The sequence below is a fragment of the Thermobia domestica genome, chromosome 13, assembly GCF_964235325.1.
Source record: "Thermobia domestica chromosome 13, izTheDome1.hap1.1, whole genome shotgun sequence".
In the NCBI taxonomy this organism is placed as follows: Eukaryota; Metazoa; Arthropoda; class Insecta; order Zygentoma; family Lepismatidae; genus Thermobia; species Thermobia domestica.
Window position 1 is genome coordinate 126363826 of NC_137466.1, and position 16136 is coordinate 126379961.

Here is a 16136-nt window from a genome sequence, read left to right on the forward strand (position 1 = left end):
CCACCCTAACCTTTTCAATTCCAATTCCAATTCAAATTACATATATTCTTTATGAGCACACGTTAGCAATTATCAATTAACATAATTAAGTGATTGCTACACGATTGACGAAAACATTGATTGTCTGCTTGAAATTTTGTCTTTTTCATTTTTATTTTATTTTACAGTGTTTCATTCTGCAGTTTCACCCAGTATTTTATCTTTGCCGTGGCAACAGCGGTAATATTGACTAGTAAATAATACATTTCATACACAGATACCGTGTGAATTCGATACAGTACTATCCTGACAAGCAATGAGCAAACTAGACGATAAAGGAAAGTGAGATTGATTGTCTCTAGAGATGACGTGCTTTAATTTTGCCATATGTAAAATTTACATATACTGTATAGATTACTATTTACTCTTCTGGCATAGCCCTGAACACGTTTCCCACTCAATTTTGTACTGCCAAAATTGCTTAGATCAATTTCACTTATCCCTTGAAATTATTCAGGAATCACCGCTCCATGCAGGATCATTTCTAAACGAATTTCCTCTTATTGAATTACATTAAAGTTTAACTGAATAACATTCAATCAGGAAGGTTTAACTGAATCTTTGACACTGCTTCGATTTCAAGATTTCTCTTACAAGCTATCTTAAGAATAGGGGCAGGAATAGCCGGAATTAGACGTTGATGAGTAGATTTTGTAGGGAATGAAACATATATGGACTTTTATGAAGGACATTGAAGAGAGCACAAAAGTTGAATTCAAAATCAGTCGTCCAATAGAAAATAAATTCTTTTGGTGTGCTAAAACCGTAAGAAAACACGAGAAAAATCAAAATAGTGGTAAATACTGTTAATTAAAACCTACTTCTTTCAATTCACTTAGTACAATGTCAAGTATAAACGAATGTAAAGTTGGTCATTAGATCAATATAATAGAGTTTATTTTAAACTTTTACAGCTGATACAGTGTTTCGCATCTTGATTTACTATTGGTATGCCAAATCGGCTTATATCATCCCAGTTCGATTACTATTCAAAACTGAAATGAAAATAAGAGTTGATAGTATGATGATATGCATTAAAATTTAATAAAGCAAAGAACGCAATAACAATGCAAACGAATAACATAAAAATCGTATCGTACCTATCCACAATCTGCCATTGGTGTTTAATAGCGTTGCACCTTGATCTGAAAATCCTCTTGCTGGAAGTTCTCCATCTACTTGCAACTGACCCTGTCTCTTTTTCCTGTGTGCTATAAGCGTGTGGAGTTTTCCATCATTAACTTGAACCTGTTGAAACATGAATGAATATTAACTTTATATCTACGTTATACATAATTATTACATTTCAAAGTTACTAAAATACAATGTTCCGACTACAGTGCAAGGATGAATCACATAACTGCAATAAAATACGAATTTTACTTTAGGTTTTAAAATAAGAAAAAAATCATTTCATTTTTCATTTAGATATTTACAAATAATCGATGACATCAACGAAACGCATGTCCAAGAAAACATGTAATGCTTACTTCCGTGCAGGGAAAATATTAAATTTATTTTATAATTTCAGCTCGTAACTCCGCGCTACCATCTTCACGTACGAAGAGGCAAGGGAAACAGGTTTAAAAAAAGGAAGTTATAATTACACGTGGAATAAGAAGAAAATAGTTTTAAAATTCGAAAAATATTGTAAAACAGTATATCATACAGAATTTAATTTATCTTAAAATAGAATTCGTAAATGTGAAGCAATATGAAATAATTTGCACAAACTACATTGTTAAAACGTCGTTGAAATTATATAAAAGTAATAGTTTATTACCATATGGTTATGATCTCTAATCAATGATGATACAAAGAAACCATAATAATTAGGTATTTGAGAAAATGAGTAATCCAAGGAACAATATTGTTCATAGAGAGTGAGGTAACTTGATCATCCACTTACCTTTGACCGAATCACAAGGAAAGACTTTTGTTTACCCAAGTTAAAACTGATTTCTGGAAAACCATTAACAATGGCTATAGAAAAGTAATCTCCTTTCAACGTATTGCCTTTATTGATCCATAAAAGAAGTCCGTTTGCTTCTGTTGTTGTGAATGCGATTTCAAATTTGTTTGTTCTTTCACCCTTTCTCCTAAAAGACAGTAAATTTTATGTAAGGATAGGTCCTCCTTTTACATAAATTTATTTTTTTGCTTGTACAATTGAAAAAGAAAACAATATAATTAAGCAAAAATGCATTTGAAAGCAGTAATATTACTTAAGGACTAAATGTACGACTACCTCGGTTTTCTAGCAATAATTGATGTAGTAAGATTATTTATATACAATCAAAGCAGACATTATATTTTAGATAGCTGCTGCGCGTGTTTCTTAGTTTTACCGCGATCCTGAGACGCCAATCTTAAATAAATCTACCACGGCTTTAGAAAACCTACGATCACGTTTTAATTTACACGATATTCGAAGAAGAAAAATATTGAAAAACTCAAGCAATTTTGCTAATTTCACGTTCAAACTTAATTTGAAAATACAATAAAATTATTCAAAGGGAAACAATCACATTATCTCAAACCTTTGTTTTTAAAAATATGATTCAGATTTTGAGGAATCAGATACCTATTTAATAATAATTATTACAACGTAAGTGTAAATGCTTAAATATTGACATTGATCAAATTTAAGTTTTTTCCAGTTTGTAGAGAGCTAGTATGGTTACACTTATTTATAGTAGACTTTACAATTAATATCTTCGTTCTGAAACCTTTTCTTTTTATATTTCTTCTAAAAGTTAGATCATAATCCAATAATTAGACCTTGTTAACAATTTATATCATGATTCTTGTAGATATCTTTTTCTTAAAGCACATAAACATTTATTTACCACGACATATCAACTTCGTAACAAAAAATGTAATTTTTAATCTTGTTTAACCTACCAATACTTTCTGTTTCTTTCTCTTCTTCAACAAGTGCTAATATATAGCATTAATGAGCTAATATCTACTAATTGATTATTATATCGTTACATAATAATAATATAATATAGAGAAATGTATAGTTCTCATGGTCTTTCTATCGCTCATAATGTTATTTATGAGCTACTTCACCTAATATTGAAAGTTCTATACCTGTTAATTCTTAATATTGATAAATGAGGTCTAAACGAACGCGAACACAATCTAAAATCTAAATCTAAAAAAAATGTATTCAGTATCTTCTTGTACTGATTTTACAAGGATATCCTGAAGAATGTTATGAATAATTTTTTTATATACCTAATTGAATATACTAGGTACTTTTATGACACATATACAATTCTGTATTTATGTTAGTACAATATATCTTACCCAGTATCAAAAAATTCAACATCTTCGTAAAGTAAATCATATTCATAATCATAATCATCGTATATATCATCTCCTTCATCTACCTCTTCCTCCTCTTCTTCATCCTCTTCCTCTTCGGTTTCAGTATCGTTAGTTGAGTTAGTACTAGAAGGTAAAAAGAATAGAACGGAAGAAGAAAAGAAACATTTGTGTTAATAAGAGAACAATTGAGCGAAACAGAATAGTTCCACAGAGGTAGTTATGTATTAGTTGTTCATTCATAAGTGTTATTATATACCACATTTTGCCAATAACAAGCATTATAATAAGAAGTAATGAAAATTAATAGTATATGCGATACAGTATAAAATAAATATATCAATGAAAGTATCCGTCTAGTTAGCACCTAAGCCAAAGTAGTATACATAAGATGATCTATGTTTTTAATTTTTAAACTAATAAATAAGTAAAAAGAAAACAGCTTTGCAAGATAAAAGACAATTTGAAGTTCTAAAATTGGGACATAAAATAATACTAATTTGAGATTGGCGGAGAATCGTGATGCATGGCAGCTCTAAACTCGCAGCCATCATAGCATAACAGTTATAATAATATTGATTATGAATCTGATATCGCCATATTAGATTAAGCTTAGTCCGAAAATTATTCTGACAATTGATAATAGTGAAGATATAAAGTGCCCATCAGCCACATCCTCACTTTTCACTTTGTTTTATCAAAATATTGTAACGTTCAAGCAATAATATTATTATTTCTATGTGTAATGTTCTAGAAAGTAGAAAATAATTACCCACCAAACTAACCAACGATTTAGTCTTCTTTCTTGCCCAGTTTGCCGACTAAACTCACGTTATCATAACTGACTTGAAGAAGTATTTTTTTTTTTGCAACGTGCAAGATATGAATGACACAAACAATTGTAGTAAGGTACTATTTATTAGATAGAATTAGTAAAGATACTATTTATTAAATACAAAATAATTATATAGAAATATATTAAATAAAACGAATCTGACGATGTTCGACATTTAACTTCTTCGTGGTCTTTAAAGTATTTCGATGAGTAGTAGTAATATAATCTATTTGGTATATCTGGCAATTTATTGTTTTCATCTATATCTGCTTTTCTAATCCTGGTTGAACCAAAATTTTCTTAATTACGAGTGAGTTCTGCTTGAAAAGAAGTTCTCCTCTTTCATCTCTTTTGCTGAAACCACTAGAAATTTGTCTCCTGTCCTGAAAAGTTTTCATTACAATTATGCATCTATTCCTTTTCTCTCTGTCTATGACTTCTTTTTCTCATAAGTTTCCTTTACTTCTCCTGTTGTTCACACAGTAGTCGACTAGTAGATTTGTATCCTATTAGATCCTTCTCTTTTCTATAAACTTTCAGAATCATAATCCTATTGTCCTCTTACCCAGAGTAATTCCCGCATTATTATGAATGGTATTCTTATTACCTCAGTAGAACATTCTATATTTCACTTCTCGGTTCTCCACTATCCTTCACATCACAAATATCCATGAAATTTAGATTATTTCGTTTTGTCTCTTCTTTAAGATTTCCCTAATTTTCGTCCCTGTAACGTGTTAAATACGTTACATATTCTTATCCTAATTCATTAGCTCTTGCTTGTCTTTCTCTCTCAACTATCTTTCCTAAGTTATAATTTTCCCATACAATATTCTCTTCTAAAACCCACCTCCTAGAAATTCAAACGTGCAGAAATTTACTTCTGAAGTATTTTGCTTTGAAAAAGACCATTGTACATTTCTAATTCTTTCACGGAAAAATGGGGAAAATTCCTGTATAGTAGTTTTTCGTTGCTTTTCATGTCACAGTCCCCATCCGTTAATGTAATTCTGCCTATACCTGAGATTAATATTGAAGTTGACGTACCAATCACTTTCTTTTCATCAATTTGACTATTGAAAACAGCTGTCTTCTGCCGTGATTATTTAAAAATCATAACTGCACTTGAAATTGCAATTATTGACAGAAACAATTATTTTGTTACAACAAGGAAATTCAACATTATATTGATACACTTGCCAAAATTTCATTGAGATATATAACACCTCCTGTATTTTATTTATAAAATATTTGATATTAGTTAAGAATGTCAATGTATTACTATGCCTCGCTTGCAACATAGATTAATTCTTAAGTAACTTGAAATTTATATTATATTTCTAATATTAGTAAGAAGAAGATGTATTATTAAGTAGAAAATTATTAGAGTTGTTAAAACAAAATGATGTTAATTTTCATATAAAGTATTAAATATAATGAAGCAATTTACATTTCTCAACTGTTCTGTGACCCACAAAGGTGGAAATTCAAGCACAATGGAAAGTTTTAATTACTGTACATGATAATATCATCAAGAAAGAAGAAAAATGAGGAAGTAATTGTAAGACAATCTAATGTCCTTTACACACAAGGTTATGGACTTAGGTACGTACAACATCGTTAATGCCAAGTTTTGCCCAGTTTAGTGTTTAAGTTTTAAAAAAAAATATAAAAATGAAGCTGAGACTTACACTTTATCAACCTTGTTTGGATATTGCAAGAATGTTTCTCCAGTAAATCTAATAGGTTTATCCATATCGTCGTCACTGATACCTGAAATTAAAGTAGTAGGAATGATAGATTACTTAAAGAGATATGAACAAACAATCTACCAATAAACATAATTACATGTGGCTGATAATGTATATTATACTTATGAAAAATTGTGTTACTATGAAACTATTCGAATATTGAACAATGAAACAAGATTAGACTACTAAACACAGTAGTAGTAAAGACTTAATCGATCAAAGAGATATGTCTATCAATAAAGATAGAAGAATGCCATTTGTCTAATTCACATGAGAACTTAAAGAACTATCCAGTCATTTCACTATTAAACAACATATGTCCCCCGCCCCTCCCCAAATAGGGTTAGCACACTTACTCAACTCCACGGCACATTGCCGAATTTAAGTATAATGTATAATTGTTCAAACGGATGTTTGAAGTATAGAAAAACGTTCCACGCTTTTGCAGTGATAAATTCCATTTCGTACTATAAACATAACACTTAGAATAATTTTCTTTGATATTATAATTTTCTATGGTGAAATTCTTTTCGTTAGTTAAGCAAATATAACTGGACAAATTTTCAATCTTGGCCATTTATTGTCTAAGTTTAAGCTATTATAGAGAATGTGTCTTCACATATAAATTTCAAACGAATTTAAAAAATAATGTAAAATTGAAATAAAAGTTAAATATTTATTTCTTTAATTAGACTAAAGTGACTCGTTAATTTTCTAAACAATATTAACAAAGGTTACAGAGAATTTGTGAACCAAAGACTACAAATTATAGTAAAAATCAAGTAGAAAAGGAATTCAAACTTTTTGATAAATAATTTTACTTGTCAACAAATAATAAAACTACATATTATTATTTGTTGACCAGTAAAATTATTCATCAAAAAGTTTAAATTCCTTATTTATTATTTCTTACTTGCTTTTTAATATAATATGTGAATTTTTCACGATGAGAGTTTTACAATCATCGAAGAGTGTCTGGTATTACGTTATATAATTCTAATTTTAGAACATACGTTCGAGTCGCTGATCTTATAAAATTTCTGAGGGATTACCTTCAGGGTCCTACAAACCTTAAAGGAACTGACAAGTCAGCGAAACAACCGTCGGTTTTAAAACTAGAATTACACGACGTAATATCCTAGAATCTCTGCAACCTTTGCAGAAATAACAAAACAATGTTCAAGTATGTTGAGATTATGAGGAAATATAATTGTTTAAAGAAAAGATGTTTACGAGAAGTCATGTTGAACTAACATTTCTATTTCTGAAATCCAACATACGGAAATGGGCAACTTTGGCAGAAACGTGATTTACATATACCAATGATGCACATTATATTCAAGTAAACAGTACGAATTTATTTCGTAGTTAAAATTAATTGTGATACACACATGCTTTGCAACAGTGTTACTGATGTTGAAATATTCTATATCTATGTAGCTGACGGTTTATAGATTTGTTCGATGATGCTAGATACAAAATGTTTTTTTAGGTGAAACAAGAAGTTCATGTTCTCATTATACACGTGTAAACAAAAAAAAAAAAAAAAACTAAGTGACGTGCAGATCTTTCTTCAATTTTTACTCTCAGTAATAATAGAAATAAAGGTTGAAGTAATATAATTGCAGAATACGTACGTTTTGAGCAGAGATTTCCGTGGAATTTGACGGGACATTTGCATACAAAAGTACGAAGATGCGGTTGACAAACACCACCATTAAGGCAAGGGTTATCCAGACATGGTGGACCTTCATATTTTTTAATATCCATTCTGTCGGTTGCTCGATCAATAATATTGTCATAAATATCTCCATTAACAATAATTCTTTGAATGGCTCCAGTAAAGCCAACTGTTATCCCAGACTCACGATTGACTTCTTGTAATGACCTATTTTAAAATAAATATGTTTTACCAATGATCAATTTGTATAACTTAATAGGTGTTTGACTACAAATACAGACACTTTGGCTACACACGAAAATACATATAATTTAAAAATAGTCAAACTATAGAAAGCATACAACTAATATTTTGTAAAAGAATGAAAATTCAAGTCACATCTTTGCTGAAAGATGTGGAAACAAGTAAATAATAAACTAAATAGTGAATTATTTATTGGTGAACTTTCTAATATTATTTGCTGTTTAGTGTTTGTATTTTATTTGAACAAGGCATAAGTACACAATAAACCATTTGTAAAAGACATAGAAGTCTCAAAATGAATTATTTTCTAATAGATTTTTAAAGAGAAAATGTTACAGATATATAGAACGAACAATATAATTAATAATGTTAATCCATGCTTAGCAAAAGTACTAGAATTAACTATTAGATACTTGAATAACAATCACATTCAGAGAGAATTATATGCAAGGATATCAGGAAAAATTGCCAGCTTCGCACCATCCATATAATGGTGAAAGATACATCCCAAACAGACACAAAATATTCGCGGATATTCTAATAGTGCAATAAAAATAATACAATATTGTTGTTAATAACAAAATGAAGGGTTTATTAACAGTCGTATTCATACAGAAATTCACAACATATTCGTGCCTCACACGAATGATTCGGTTATTTTTAAAAGAAGAATTTTCTATTTTCCTTCTTGTCTTTGATAATTTTCACATAGTGAACAATGTTAGTACTAGGCAAATATTACTCTAGTTTATTTAAAATCGTTAATTCTCATTCTGTTCATATCGTTAATCATTACCATATACCATATCTTAACAATCCAAATACGGTGTTATCAGCATTTAAAAAATCCTTGAAAGAATATAATTTTCTTAAAAGCTTGAAAGAAAGTATAGAGAAGCGATTGATAACTGTAGAATGTTTATCTGTTCAAACTTACAATATGGTTAAAACTTAGATATAGATAATATTAATTTTTAATTTCATCTTACTAATCTTGTTTTCTTAATGGTTAGAAGTATTACATAGTTAGAAATTTTGTGACACACTGAATTACATGAAGGTATCACATTAAAACAACACTATTTTCATCATTATTATACAAGTAAAACAGGAGTAAAATAAGGCAGATTAATGTCAATTGTTAATATTGAATACTACTCCGTATAAATTTTAAACCAAATTTTAAAATCTAAATATTATCTACTTACTCGACCCCTCCAATGTAAAGGGGCAATTCAAGGTTTAATTCGTTTAGTGGAGGTCCTGAGAATCCTTGAATAACAGGTTCATTGTTCATCTGTAATGTTCCTTCCTTATCCAATCTGCTTATTTTCACAGAATGCCACTCGTTAATCGTTAGAGCAATAGGAGATCTGTAAAATAAATTGCTTGTATGGCGAAGTATTGCTAGACTAAATTGCACTTTATATTAAGAAATATAACTGAATTTTAGATATTGAGAACAAGAAACGTATGAAAGTCATGATAATTTAAATTCTTTAAGTTACCCCACTGAAAATTAAGGTTAATGATTAAAAAGTTACAAATAAATTCTGTTATAAATAAGTTCTATACCTTCTTTTTTGTCAAACTAATTTGTAATTATTAGAGGCAATTTTAGAGTATTAAATGATACTTTCTGTGCTGTTAATAACAAAGAAGTTGACCATTAATCAATATCATTAATCTTTACAATTAAGCAACTAATAGAAATTGCAGAATGTCTTTTAAAAATAATTTTCTACCACACTAGCAGCAAGTTGAGTTGCTCTTTATAGTATGTATTGAAATAATTAGTAGTATCATCCGACCACGAACCCTACAATATACACATCCGAACTCGAAAAGTTGATCAGTAGAGTCAATTTACAAAATTAAGATGTATTTACAGTTTAATGTTCAATGAAACAGATATGTTAAGTCACTGATTAAGTGTTTCTTGTTCAATAGGAAGTTCCTTCTATAGAACCCCAAAAAGAAAAATACTATTTGTTTTTGGTTTTCATTCATACATAATATGCAACCTGACCTACGGTACTTGTTTAAGCATCATAACACATAAGAACTTTTTTCTAGTAGAACATTTTGTATATTACCTTTATGGATTTTCTTTTAACAATATTTATATTATGAAGAAAATATAAGTAAGAAAATTAACCTAAAGTATCATTTCACTTACAGATTTCTGTAATTCCTGATTTCTTTTAATATTGCATGCTTTCGACTCTCCACTGGAGTCTTGGTCACGGAGGTTAAAAACTGGAAGTAAAAGAATTGAAACATTAAAGAATAAAAATGGAACGGGCTTACCAAGGAAAGTAGCTGTGTTGTACGGAAACACATTGTCAAGTACGTCAGGGATCAAAGAGTGAAGATGATCCAAACTAAAGTATGGCAAAGTCTAATTTGTGCGTCTTTCTTGTTACTTGTTGAAAGGTTGCCAACTCATGTTATTATTCTTATTTTCATGCCAATACTGTGAAAATTTTGTAATTACCGCCTTTCATTCGTTATCCAATCACCCCTTGTCTAATCTTAATTTCGTTTTTTAAAATGAATAAATAGATTAAAAGGAAACACTCTCTTTACTTCATTTCTAGCTCCAAATAAAATTCTTGAATCTTCTACGCTGTTTTGCGTTTCTTTAAATGCTTCAATAAGTCTGACACCAGACTTTCCGCTTTTGAATCTCTAATATACTCCTTTACTCAGACTTTTAGATTTCTTTTTGTTTTGTCTATATAACTCTCTTGGCAACTGCATTTTATTTCATATGCAGCTATATAGGAAAAACAGTGTGTTATATAGGCAAAAAAACAAATTTAAAAGTCTGAATAAAGAAGCATATTAGGAATTCAAAAGCAGAAAATCCGGTGTCATGTTTATAGAAGCATTTAAAAGAATCACAACACAGGGTAGAAGGTTCAAAAATTTTATTTGGAGCTAGAAATGAAGTAGAGACTGGTTTTTGGAAATCTATTTATTTCTTTAAAAAAGACCGAAACTTAATTTAGACAAGGGGTGGTTGAGTGACGAATAGGAGGAGGTAATTACTAAATTTTCACAGCATTGGCATGACAATAAAAATAATAACATGAGTTGGCAACCTTCCAACAAGGAACAAGAAAGGCGCACAAATTGACTTCGCCATATTTTAGTTTGCATCATCCGCTGGGATTGCTGATGTACTTGACAACGTGTTTCCGTACAACACAGCTACTTCCCATGGCAAGTCAGTTACATTTTTATTCCTTGATGTTTCTATTCTTTTTCTTCCTGTTTTTAACCTCCATGACCAAGACTCCCGGGGAGCGTCGAAAGCTTGGAAGCTTAAAGGAAATGCAGGAATTACAGAAATCTGTAAGCAGAAAGAAAGTTAGAATTCCTGAGCGCGGTTTTGCATAATCTAAAATAACGTAATCTCTTGTGTTATTTAATTATTTGTACTTTAATAGTCAGTACATAGTTAATGTTAATATAATATAAAGAAATAGAATTTTACTTACGTTATATTAGCAATACCACTGCCTAAATCAAATTTAAATTGCATATGACCATTCACAAGATTTAAAGATATGAAATCTCCCTTTCCATTTTTTAATTGGCCGTTATAAAGAATTACTCCATTAGGTTTCTGGCTAAGGAACCATACTTCTATCGAAAATGCTCTTCCAACATTCTCCAACTTAGGAAGTTTTAAATACGAAGTACCAAAAAATTCGGGTACAAAAACTTCATGAAGCTCTGCATCTACTGGAAAAATAAAAAACAAAGTATATGAAGAAAACTGGTAAATAATCGGAAATATGAAATACTAACAGAAATTACACTTGTATATTTAATGTTATTTTATCAGATAGAATAATAAAAGCAGTATATGATAGTTGTGAACTTTGTTTTTCATATCAGGAAAATATTGTCCTATTTTAATGAAATTCAATAAGGTGTTTCATTTTGTTATAAGGTTCGTCAGTTCTTATGTATACAATATATATACACATTGGCCTTGATTGAAATCAATCACTTTTAATGAGTGTAAAATAATATGAATAAGCAACATATTAAACTAATCAAATGCAATTCAAGGTTTTTTACAAATTAGAATATATTGTAAGAAAACCCAAAGGCGGAGTGGGGAGGGGACGAAGGGGTAATAACCTCAGCGATGTACTTTAAAATAAGTATGAGTTCTAGATTTTTAAGCCATTTATCCAAATAAACAGGTCATAAGTTTGTACATGTTGGCCTCCACATATGAAAGAAACTAGTTACGTCACTGAAGATTGCATGTCACTTTTTACTACAAACGTTTAAGTATTCAAAGTGGTGTATAAATAATATATGTAATTTAAGAAACATCTAAAATTGTATACACAGACAAAAGAAATATACAACACCTTAAGAATGTACGTTCTCTACACATTGATACTCTGGAGATGATATAAAATATGAAGTTTCGTTCTAGTCATTTTTCATATTTCTTTATATTCGTATGCCCGCTAATAAGAAATGTGATAATATGTAGGAATAGTTGTACTTTCCAATTGCAATTTTTATTTGAAAAGAATGATATGTGTAACAAGACAGATCTTTTCTTGCAATAAACGGGACCAATGACTTTGTTCAAGTAATTTTAGATCATTATGACATAATACAGAAAATAGGTTATCTCTTAACTTCAGAGGTGATAATATATTTTTTGTAATTTATAATAAGGAACATAAATTACATTATTTATTCAAAAATGTAACATATTCTAACTAGCATATTTCATATAATTATTTAACTGAAACAACTAATTTTGTTTAAAAATAAACTTGTCTTAATTAGTGTTTATTTATTTAGTGAAACAGAACACAACAATAAGTTTAAAAATAAACTTGTCTTAATTAGTGTTTATTTATTTAGTGAAGCAGAACACAATAGTTATTATACCCAATTACTGTGCGCATCTTTCATAATACAAGATATTTACTACTCGAATTTTCAACCTTGTAAGGCAGTCAAGATACATATCTATATTACTTGTCCTTTCCAAAAATCTATTGTATATTACTCATCCGGCATGTTGGTGACTTATTTAGCATATTAGTCCGTGGTTTTGTACGATAAAAGAAATTATAGTTTTCTATGCGTGTCTTTCTATTTGGTACCTTTATTTGAGGGCTCAAAAGCACCTTGCAATTTAGTTTATTATTAAATATTTTGTTCAAAAATTTCATGTCTTGTACTTTTTTGCTCAAGGGTTATTGTTTTGAAATTCCTATTTAGTAACTAACAGCTTTTAGTTCTCGTAAAACTGATTTTACACAAAATAACTAAAAATTTTGGACTTTTTAAAATTTTTGTTCACTTTTTTGTGATTTACTTTTTTTTTAGCTGGATTCTATGTAAGGTCATATACTCAGACTTGGAGTGAACATAAGTTTGATATAATTTTTGAACAATGGCAGGTTTACTAAATTCTGCACTATACTAATTTTCAGAATAATCTCAAGATTTTTGTTCACTTCATTTATCATTCTATCTATGTGAGTTTCAAATATAAATTTCGTATTGTATGTTACACTTAAATCATTTATAGTACTTACAACAGGTAATTTAATTTAATTTATTCTACAATTAAATTGTATTGACTTTTTAGGTTTTGTAAAACTCATGACTTTATATTTACTAATATTTACATCTAGTACGTTACTTTGGCACCATTTGACTACTGCATTCATATCTTGTTTGAAGTTTATTACGGTCATTTATTCAATTGATTTATCTAAAAAGTTTAGTCAGTAGCATATAATTTATGGAAAATTTTTATGTGTTCAGGAAGATTGATTATAAATACTATATAGTAGAATAACCAAATTTGAGCCTTGTGGAACACCCGTCTCTGAACTGTGACTCAGACAAACTATTCGAACAAATTAAATCAACGAGGTTTCTTTACTAGTATTTTATGATTTACTCTATGAAATTGTTTCGAAAAATCTGTGTAAATAATATCGACTTGACCACCTTGATGTAGCGTGTTTGCTATGAAGTTGTTAAAAATATTACAATTTATCACCACCTTGGAAGAAATCAAGCCGGTGTTCTAAAGTTGATAACTTTGTTATTTACTATCTGTTTATAGAGAATAGATTCAACACTTTTGCAAAAGTATTGAATATCAATATAAATCTACAATTTTTTACGTCTTTACCATTATATAACTGAGGAATAGGACAAACTATTGTTATTTTCTATTTGGTAGGAAATTTACAAATTGAAATAACAAAATTAAATAGAATAGAAAATTCCCGGGGATCAGGTCGTTATGGCGGCTGGAAATACGAGTTTGGCGTCTAGCTGTTTTCTTATGTTTTTATTCTGTATTTTTACCTGCAATTGATTTGACGTTTTACCTGGCACCTACGTCAGAAGAAAAAGTTTCGAGTCTTGATATAAAATACTCTATATTAAACTTACACTCTTGACAATATTTTCCTTTTCTGCCAGGTGGACATTTGCACATGTATCCTCCTTGTGGTAATTCAGCGCACGTCGATCCAAACGTACATGGGTTAGAGTTGCAAGGATTCACTCGGCTTTCACAGTAATTACCTAGAATAACATAAATTATTAAAACGTATCTACATATAATATAAAAATATAATTTTATTAACTTTAAATGTATACGATAAATATCAAATAACATATTTTAAAGAGAATTTACTTAACAACAAAACTGATATTACGCCTATATAGTTATCAAATATATCTAATGTACCGGACATTTTCCTTATTGTAGTTTAAAATAATTACTTTGTGGCACTCAAGAAAACTTTAAAGTCATGAAACTTGCTTGATATTTACTCTTCTAATACTAATTACTTCAAACTCTTATAGAACAGAATGGTTTAAAATGAGTTAACTTGCCACTCTTTACTTTGAAATATTCATGGAAGAACAAAAATGTGGGTAACTTTGATTCTAAGTAACTTATATGTTGAATGTTTTGAAAATTAAAAGAAAATTGCTATAAACGTTTCAAATCTTAACTCCCATATAATAGATATTTACTGTTTCCGTTTCTTGTGAGGGTGTAGTTCGCTTCCATTTGGACTTAGCATGCACTGATAGACTCAGTGCAGATGGTCCTTCAACTCTAATTATTAAACTGATCAGTCAGCAAAATAATTATTTTCACTTAATGCAATAATTTGCATAAATTAAGTATAATTTATATTTTAAAGGTAATAACTTGCAAACATTAATTGTAATGTAGTATTTTTAATGAAATGATTCACTCAAAGTAATTATAATCGCATTTTTTGTGTAATAATTTACAAAAATCAAGTATAATTTAGGACTTTAATATAATTTGATTATATAATGCAATATTTTATGCGATAATTTCAATAATTTAAACAAAGTGTAATATCTTTCTATATTGTTTAGCGGTTCATACATTACCTAATCTCTCAGGTACATATTCATTAACACATTCAACAATTTTAAGGTACACAAACTAAAACTAAATTATACTTTTCAGTTTAATAATAGATCTGTTGGAATCATGATATTTACCTGATTGAGGGATATTAAAAAAAGCACTGAATTATTCAAATTCGAATTTTCCTTTAAATTCTTAGGAAATTAGTATATTATTACTGGTAAATATCTAGAAAATATTATATTACAATTTTAATATTTAAAATGACAAAAAGATTATCATGTTCCAGAAGTATGTAATCAAAATTGCACAGAAAATAGTTTTGACAAGTAGAAATATATTACAAAATTTTCCAGAAGTTATTACTTCAAATTTTTGTTATCTACATTAACATTAATTCTATTTATATTCTCTTAGCTGCATAATTGTTATAATAAAATTTCTAGAAATATGAAACACACATTTCGCTATTTACTTTACCTGTATAAGTATCAAGGCACAAACATTTGTACTGATCAGAATCTATGGCAATGCATGTACCATAATTGTGGCAAGGCATACTAGAGCAAGGATTTTCTCCGCACTCTTTCACTCCTTTGGCACTCACAACAGCAGAATCACGACCTTCTTGAAGTTCTATAACCTTTCGTCCAATTCTGAGTTTTCGAATACATCCAATTAGACCAAGAGATGTTCCTATATTTTCAAATACTCTAGAAGAAAGGAATAAACAATTTTCATATTGACAAAGTTATGTATCAGATATATTCTTTAGACATAGGAAAATGATTGTGCATTAGAGAAATATTTGGTTTAACGTCC

At 29.2% G+C, this 16136-nt stretch overlaps 1 protein-coding gene across 5 annotated transcripts in view; it reads right to left on the minus strand.

The window, feature by feature from the left end:
* LOC145668491 (agrin-like) overlaps nucleotides 1–16136 on the minus strand; it is a 1085796-nt gene that overhangs the window by 7137 nt on the left and 1062523 nt on the right. For 4 of the 5 annotated variants that reach the window (XM_081736441.1, XM_081736438.1, XM_081736440.1 and 1 more), the window contains 9 exons: nucleotides 15795–16027; nucleotides 14348–14482; nucleotides 11389–11635; nucleotides 9091–9255; nucleotides 7596–7846; nucleotides 5899–5980; nucleotides 3355–3498; nucleotides 1949–2138; nucleotides 1140–1287 (listed from right to left, as the gene is read on the minus strand). In XM_081736441.1, the coding sequence (XP_081592567.1) occupies nucleotides 1140–1287; nucleotides 1949–2138; nucleotides 3355–3498; nucleotides 5899–5980; nucleotides 7596–7846; nucleotides 9091–9255; nucleotides 11389–11635; nucleotides 14348–14482; nucleotides 15795–16027 (1595 nt within the window). The remainder of the gene's footprint in view (nucleotides 1–1139; nucleotides 1288–1948; nucleotides 2139–3354; nucleotides 3499–5898; nucleotides 5981–7595; nucleotides 7847–9090; nucleotides 9256–11388; nucleotides 11636–14347; nucleotides 14483–15794; nucleotides 16028–16136) is intronic. The other variant, XM_081736439.1, reaches the window with a different exon arrangement.